This window comes from Malus sylvestris, chromosome 10, assembly GCF_916048215.2.
Source record: "Malus sylvestris chromosome 10, drMalSylv7.2, whole genome shotgun sequence".
NCBI lineage: Eukaryota > Viridiplantae > Streptophyta > Magnoliopsida > Rosales > Rosaceae > Malus > Malus sylvestris.
In genome coordinates, this window is record NC_062269.1 from 39,324,112 (window position 1) to 39,332,860 (window position 8,749).

At 34.6% G+C, this 8,749-nt stretch overlaps 1 protein-coding gene across 1 annotated transcript; it reads right to left on the reverse strand.

Moving 5' to 3' along the window:
* Window positions 1-1,889: 1,889 nt before the first annotated feature.
* LOC126587186 (uncharacterized) lies at window positions 1,890-3,632 on the reverse strand. The gene is made up of 3 exons (XM_050252211.1): window positions 3,334-3,632; window positions 2,983-3,208; window positions 1,890-2,471 (listed from the first exon to the last, which is right to left on the reverse strand). Exons 1-3 carry the CDS (start codon window positions 3,556-3,558, stop codon window positions 2,041-2,043), a joined length of 882 nt encoding a protein of 293 aa, XP_050108168.1. The 5' UTR covers window positions 3,559-3,632; the 3' UTR covers window positions 1,890-2,040.
* Between the last annotated feature and the right edge of the window lie 5,117 nt (window positions 3,633-8,749).

An 8,749-nucleotide genomic window follows, 5' to 3' on the forward strand; every position in this document is an offset into this window, starting at 1 on the left:
GAGCTGCAGATTGCAAACCCCACGTTGGGAATCAAGAGAATGTTTATGACTGTAGCTATGATGGTGATGATGAGGATGATCACAATTGATGTTTTGGGTGTTTAATGTGTCCTTGTTTGCATTTGTAGTAGCCTCATCCTTCTGATAACATGTCCCATCTACCAATCAAGTTTTTGCGGAGATCCCTTCATGTCACGTCTTCTAACACACAAGATTTATACGAGTTTTAGAGTCCCAGTTTGTTTTTCGTTGTAAATGACTAACTCAATAATATGTTTAATTAGTATAGAAAATTAATGTCCAATAGACTTGTGTGGGTCTAACCTTGTTCAGAAATGTGTTTAAAATGACTGAAAGTGCTTTTTGTGAAATTATTTTTGAAACCAACTCTTAGCAAAAATCCAAGTGGATCTTGAAAATGCACTTGAAGTGCATCATACAAGAAGTACATATTTGATGTTTCTTCCAAAAACTACTTAATCAATTTCACCAAAAATACTTTTAGTCATTATAAAAGTATTTCCAAACGAGTCTTCATTGTCTATAAAGCACAATTTTGGAGGTAATTGGATGCAAGGTCTAAAATATCGATATTATTGGCGAAATATCGCCGATAATATCGTTTTTTTGAGAGGGCGATATTTTTACACTTATCCATTTCATTATCGTTAATATATCGCGATATTATCAATAATATCGTCGAGGCTCCGTCGTTGCAACTACAGCCGAGTCTCCGTCGTCGCAGCTGCCAAGATATGCGCCTCTCTCTGCAATACATGTTCAGACCCATCAAAATGAGCAATCCCTTTTCTCCGGATCCCAAAACCCGCTCGGGTTTGATGGATCATCCTCCTCGTACGGCCTAAACAAGGCCTCCCCTTGCCTGATAGTGCTTACCGGGAGGTGAGAAAGGGAGGAGGAACGGTCCACAGGTGGTGATGGTACTCGCCGGAGTGTGCGCCACTATGGTGGAGGTCACGGTGGGGTGTGGGTGTGGTGTGTCTGTGCTCCGGGAAGGAGAGTTGCATAGAGATAGCCATGGTTGCTTTGCTAGAGGTTTCTGGGAGAGAGAGAGAGAGAGAGATTTCTGGGATTTTGTGTTTCACGAGCTGATAGGAAATAAAAGAGAAAGAGAGAGAGAGACTTATGGGATACAAAAAAGAAGAACATAAAGTAGAGGAAGAAGAAGTGAGAGAGGAGGAACAGGATACGAAAAAGAAAATGTTAGATATAGTATTGGGAGTCTCAATTTGGGACCTTGGGTTATGTGAGGGAGGTGAGGTGGAGGGGTCACATGTGGTTTAAAGAAAATGTTAAACACTAATTTCATTCAAAATATCTTATATTTATTATTTTATTTTTTTTAAATTAAATTGTTTTATTTGGGAAATCCATCTTTGAGACCTTGAAAGTCTCTTTGAAGATTAGATCATGCTATATACTTGAAACTCTAACGTCACATATACTATTTTTTTGTAAAAAAAAAAAACATATTTTTCATGTCTTTCTTATATTGTACTAATTCATTATATATAAATGATTATGATGTGTTTAAACTTCTTTCATTACTTACTACATATTTTCTACACTTACAATGTTTGTCAGCTCACTATATAATCAACTTAAATCAGTTAAATCCATCATGCAATGCATTTTCTTCCAATTTTTTGTGATAAACTAATAGATAATTGACTAAATAAACATCCTGGAAAGTTTCAATAAAAATTTTAAAGTTTTTCTTACAATTTCCGTGGTTTTTATTCAATTTTTATCGATATCGATAATATCCCGATATTTCCATCGAAATTTCCGTGTTTTTAGACTACCGATATTTCCGATATCATCGATATTTTATACCTTGATTGGATGTTATTGTTGATTTATTACCGTTTCTCTTGAAACTTAATGGTTTGTTTATTTCATAACGAATACTAATTAGACGATTTTTTCTCGTTTACATATGTACACATACTCTAACTTGCAAAGTAGGAAATTATTCTTAGTATCAAAGCAAGAACACGAACAAAAACTTGCTTAAAATCACACAACTTGAACTGCTGTCATGCAATGCCTGTTATGCATCATCTCTAGCAAATCTACGGTCAGCATCGACTCCTTAGGCTTCGGTCCCAGCCTGGCGGAGTCTCCCACGGCCAGAAGTGGCGTCGATGTTGTTCTTTTGCAGGGGCCGAGCCACTTTGCTTGCATGTACTTCTGCTTCCTCCATGGCCCCATGTGCATTTTCTTTTCCTTCATGCATTTCTTGGCGGCGGAACATAAAATTTTAATCAGGCTTTGCAGTCTCTCAACTTTGCCGACAAACACTTCAGGGAGTTTTTGAACCAGATCGTTGTATTCGTCGCTCGCTCGAGCCATCTCGAATTCGTCTCTGAAGTTCAGCTCTACGATCACCCTCACCTCCCCCTTCTTTAGACTTGAATTGTTCACCACATCCAAAAATGAGTGCTCTCCTGAAGAACATAGAAAATAATCAATGAGATGTTTTTTTACTTCATAATTTAAAAAATTTATCGTTTGACAAAAAAAATTTACCCGACAACAAAGATGGTGGCGCAAAACCACGAACTTTATTTTACTATATTCATAGAAAGTGTTTGGCGGTAGGTTAGTATTTATAGAGAAATCAACATTTGTCTCCATGCAGTATACTCAAATAATTATGAAATGTGCTATCCACACACATTTTTTTATTTCTCTCATACTTCTTATTAATTTTTGTTATTTGATCTTCTTCAATTCATCACCGAAAATTAAAAGGGTGTGAAAAAAGTAAAAAGAGATGTGGATATCACATCACATAATTATAAGGCGGTGGATACAAAAAAAAAAAGTAGGTCAAAAAAGAGTTATGTGATGGGAAATATATGAATTAATAAACTCATCCGATTCCATTTAACACAAAATTAATCTGATTTATTAATTATATATTTTCACAAATAATGCTCCAGTATATGTTTTTACCTGAAGGAATGTCCGGTGAACTCCTCCACTTAGACTTGCACATGGCACTGTTGTAACCAGCATTGCTAAGTCTGCCGGAAACTTCTCTCATGAGGCAGCTCCGGCAACCGCTCGCCATCGGTTTCCCACAACCACACTCCGTCCCTGACCGCTGTATCTCCTTCACTGCCTCCCTTGTCAAACTTCTAATCCTCGTCTCTAGAGAGCTAGTCCTGCATAAGGTAGCCTGCAGAACATATTTGTGTAACCATTAATATCGTGCTCGTATAATAAACAAATGATTATGTTGTTAGACTGTAAATTAAAATCCATCGTCGGATACCATAACATAATATAAGTAAGATCAATTACTTGTAAAAGTTGGTGCTGTTTTTCCCAAAACCTCTTGTCCTTCTCCTCCTGATCTCCGGCTTCCTCTCCTTCATCTAACAAAAAGGCGTCATTTTCTTGGCTTCCGACGCTGCTGCTGCCGTAACTTTCCGGAAACTCGTGGCCGTCTTCGAGGAACCCGAAAACCATGCCGGAAAAACTCGCCGCTAATAACTCTCGAGCAGTGGCCGGAGCTGCTCTTGCCATTCACGTTAATTGCTACTGAATATTTCTAGTTGCTACACAAATGGTGTGACTCGATTGGCATGAACCATGTGAGAGATGAGATCGGACTTATATACAAAACCCGAAGTTTGGATCAAGGTGGGGCCCACCAAGCCAACGTGGACAAACAAGCCGCGGCGCACATGATGCGGGAGGTCTGGTATTCTTACGTGGATGGATATGATTCGGGGATGCAAATCGAACCGGTTTCTTAGTAATTTTTGCGAAGATTGGGCCGGACAGCCAAGATCCACGTCAGTTTTCTCCAATTATTGCAACAGGGTCTATCTGGATATACTCGAATATTATCTACACTAATTAAGATGAGAGTGAGCTTAATCTCATAATACAATAGCATTTGCCTACATATTTTGTGTGTATGAACACATTTTTTTTTAGAAAATGAGAAGGAGAGAGGGAGAGAGGGAGAGAGAGAGAGAGAGAATGTGAGGGGAGTGAGATAATTTTTTTTTGGGGTTTTTTTTTATTTTTAATTTTAAATATCAGAGATATTTTGGATTCAATAAAAAACAATAAAATTTAGCCATGTGAAATTACATTATTGCCCATCATTTTTTTGTGTGTGATAGAAGACTAAGTTATATTTTCACCCTCTTTTGATTGACAAAGAGGGTTTCATTAAATAGTAGAGATTAGCAATAAGGTTGTTCAAATTCGTATTTGGCGAGAATCAAACCTAAAACTTTGCACTTACAAGTGAAGAATAATACCAGTATTCTAAATGTTTTATTTATAATTGTTAATTGTTTGATAAACATAAATAGCTAAATCGTTTTTAAATTCATTAAATTTTCTAATAATAATTATTATATAGCAACAAGGAGAATGAACTATTCTCACGAAGGAAGAATGAATTGTTGATAGATATTGTTATTTAAATACCCATTTTTATATTTTACACGTCTTTGTTAGTTTTAGCCTTTCAGCCGCTTCAATTCATTAGATCAAAAAGCTAAAAATTAAAAATTTGTGAAAAATAAAAGTGTAATGTTAAGGATACTAAATTAGTAGACTAAATTTTGTAAATTAAATGATATGAAAGTTGATGATTGAATTATTACTTAAACATTGATAAGCGTAATCATTTTTTATTGATGATACATTATTTAATTTGCAAATTTAGTCTAAAAATTTATTCTCTTTAACATTATTCAAAATAAAATATGACTATGACAGTAATACAGAGTATATTAATAATGTAACTTAAAATGATGCATCTCTATCATGATCACGTGGGTGGTGGGTCCACCAGGGATGAATGATTAAGATGACTTTTAGTTGAACGTCTCAAATTTTGCAATGTGGATGGATCGAAGCCGTCGATGATCGAGCTTTATCCAAATAAGGGGCCCACATGTCTCCCCACTAACCAACGCATTATTTCGCACATTGTTGTTAATAGCGAAAAAGGATAGGATTATGTTCAAAACTGTCACACATACGCGGCGTCGCGACGTCGCGGATCATCCGGTTTTCCGCATAAGGACAGGGAGCTGTTTGGCGAAGGTGGGGAGGAGAACTTAAGGGGCGTTTTTGTCATTTTGATGGCCCAATAATCTTGTACCATGCCAATAAACGCGTCTACGTGCGTTCAATTTGTTTCTTAAGAAAAGATTAGTCGGTGGATTGATCATGACAATTCAATTTTTTTAAGGTTGAAAGGATCGACATAGGCATGTCAGCATTATCTGATCATCATCGTCTCATTCACCAACCACAAAAATCGTAACTCAAAACGTCTCATATAAAATACGAGTCTGTGATTTGTGCTTAACTATTGGACCACCTCATTATGATTGTCACATGGAGAAACAATGATAAAATAAATGATTTAACTGTTTCGCTATGTGACATTTGAGATGGATGATGTAACTGAATTCTTATTTAAGTTTGGTGTTTTACATGGCTGGATTTTGAAATTTATCTTCTTGGAGTCAAGATGAAGCATGATTTCGACTTTTTGCCAACCGCATTGTATTTGAGGTATTTTGTCAAACATTTTGTATGCGTTGCAAATTTACAGTCATGTTCATGAATATAGGTTGGATTTTTTTAAGTACTCGTATACGAGTATAAAATTTAAAGGGATAACTTAATATAAATCCAATTTTGTGAGTTATTAGTAGGATTAGTCCACTTCATTGAAATAGGTCCAATAATTAAGATTCCACATATGCTTATTTGTGGTTTGTACCATATTTACCCCTTAGGCTTACGAATTGTAGCAAATACACAAAATTTCTTAATTATGGGATTATTTGTGGTTTAACTAATCCCTTAATTGTAGGATTAGTTGTAGCCATATAATTACCTCAACCCGCAGTCCGTTTCATCCATCCTTCTCTCCTTCTTCCACACAATTCCATCTGTTAGATCATGAAATCAATCCTCCTCTTTTTTGTCTCTTCTTTTCATGGGTGATATTTTTGTGTTTTCCCTCCAAATTCGTTCATTTAATGGAGGTATATTATATCATATTTATATTTCTATGTTCCGCCATGTAGGTTCCCAAAATTTTTCTTCCGATACAATAGGTAGTTTATTTTTGTTTTGCAGGTAGATTATATCTGCTTTGTAGGTATAAAGCATCTTTAGATTATATCTGCTTTGTAGGTATAAAGCATCTTTCTTCCTATACAATAGGTAGTTACTTAATTATATCGGTTTTCTTTTCTTCATAAATAGTAGGTACTTACTAGATAATATTTTAGTTTGAGTATTTAAATATTCAAAATTTAAAAACTGAATAAATGATAAAGAAATGTAAAGAAATTAAAAAAATTTATTTGAAGGGGCAAAATTGATATCAAAATATGTAAATGGATAACTGGACTCGGTCCCAAAAACTACCTATGTTTTTATACCTAGATCCAAAAGCCCCAAATTTAAAACACACCTAATATTTTAACCAATTTTTTGGGGTTTTTCTTTCTAGCATATACCTACTTATACTATGTATAAATAATTAACTGTCCACATTGTATTAGCTAGGCATATGCATATGTTTTTCTTAAAAAATAATCAACTGATGGTTTCATTACGACAATCTACCATTTTGGGGGTTGAAAAGATTCACATAGGTATTTCAGCCTCCTCAACCATCGTACTGCTACTAGAAATCAAACATAAGATATACCATGTGAAATATGGGTCTATAATTCGCCATCAACTATTGAGCTACCCATTGGTGGTTGCAAGGCATAAGTATCTGCAGGTTGGTTAATTAGGTCTTTCACTATAATATTAATGGCGACACTTTTAGGCCCAAATGTACAAATGATGATAATCCTTCCATAATTCAATTAAAATATCCTCCACGTAGTAGCTATGTGTTTTCCCTTTTCATGTTCATATACACCCCGCTCTATTATATTTATTATTTTCGTCTGGTCCCCCTAATTATTTTACTATCGGGGCTCAAATTAAATTTATCTTCTTTATTAGTTGTCTATTAATTTATGGTAATACCATCTTATAGTTAATTAATCAAACCTTGATTCCCATCATACTTACAGTTGGCTACCATTTTAATTTTTTTTTTAAATGATTATTATTAAGAGAATGTGGAGAATCAGAAACTATTACAATAATTAGGCGAAAAAAATGTTTTGAATTTGGAACACATAAGTACAAATCCAACATCTAAAATTTATTAAGATATTGGACCACATACCGAGTTGGCTACCTCAAACTCACAACAAAAGAACAAAATGAGAATCAAATTTCACTGAATGCAGATACCTAACCTACATTGTTTAATAATTTAGTCGACATGGAGATCTTGTAATGATCTCCCAAACCCATAGTTTTTTGTATACCTTGATAGTTACTGTTTTCCTATAATATACACGTTGGTACTTAGTTTTGAGTCAAATTTGAAGATATTTATTCTACCTTCGATGATAGCAAGTTTGACCAGTTCAAAATGGGATGACAAATCAAGGTTGTTGGGCTGGTACATAGACAACAACATTCAACCACTTCGTATAGGTAAAGATATATTTAGTGACGAAGTGGGAATTTTATGTGTGAGATGGTCTCTTACATACATAAGTAATTTTGAGAGTAATTTGCATAAAAATTAAATGACCCTAAATTCAATAGAGATAACTAAAAACATTGCACAAACCCAGAAACCCAAATATAAGGTAAAGAGTCAACACGATTTTTTTTATTTATAAATATAAGTTAAAACCAATGAAAAGTTGAAAGAATAAGGAGGGGAAGTGAAGACTGCACTGTAGAGAAATGGAAAGAAAAATGAGGCCTAGCTTGGAACAAAAAAACATTTGAATTTAGAACACACTTTAAATTTCAGGGTATTAGACTGATATGCAACAACATCTATTATAATGGCAAGAAGAAAAAAAGGCAGGATGGACTAAGGATCATTTTGGTCTCTTAGTGGTTTCGCCATTGGATATATACACTAGAGTTGCATGAAGATGACGGCTCTCACATTGGATATGATTGCATTGGATTGAGTGAGACCACAATACCGTGAGAGTTTCATATTTTTGCAAGAGGTGTCACACTAATGACTGCTTAGTCGATACATGATACCTAAAATATGATTTGTTCTCAAACAAGTTACAATTTATTTATGAGTAAAGTGTTGATTTTTCCCCTGAACTTTTATTTAACTTTCGACAATTGGAAAATTGAGAACTTAAACTAATTTTTTTTTGGCCGATTTCCCCCTAATGTTAGTTTTCATTCATTCCATCAAAATTTCTGTTAAATAGAAGTACATGCGCAACATGTGAGGGTAGTTCGGTCATTTCGTTCGTTAAAATAATTGAAAACCTAGATTTTTAGAATGTATGATTTTATAGCTTTTGTGTCTGAATGTTTAGCGAAGTGACACTTTTGTCCTCAAAGTAGAGTTATGTGGTGTGCATGTGATAAGAGTTAACGTTAATTTGGATGGAATCTATGAAAAACTATCTGTAAGGGGGAAATTGGCCAAAAAAAAAATTAGTTTAAGTTCTTGATTTTCCATTTAAAAAGTTTAGGAGAAAATCGAAAGTTAAGTTAAGGTTCAGGGAGAAAGTCGGCAATTTACTCTTTATTTATTATTTGGATTTTGATTATAATAATAAATTGAACACGCTATGGAAACGTCTGGATAAAAGGCTTGCTCTAAAAGGGA

Bases quoted from the DNA above. Each gene is read 5' to 3' on its own strand.
- LOC126587186 (XM_050252211.1), bottom strand. From the start codon at position 3,558: ATGGCAAGAGCAGCTCCGGCCACTGCTCGAGAGTTATTAGCGGCGAGT. The intron at 3,209-3,333 runs GTAATTGATCTT...TATGTTCTGCAG, and splicing joins AACAGCACCAACTTTTACAA to GCTACCTTATGCAGGACTAG. The intron at 2,472-2,982 runs GTAAAAACATAT...TATGTTCTTCAG, and splicing joins TTCACCGGACATTCCTTCAG to GAGAGCACTCATTTTTGGAT.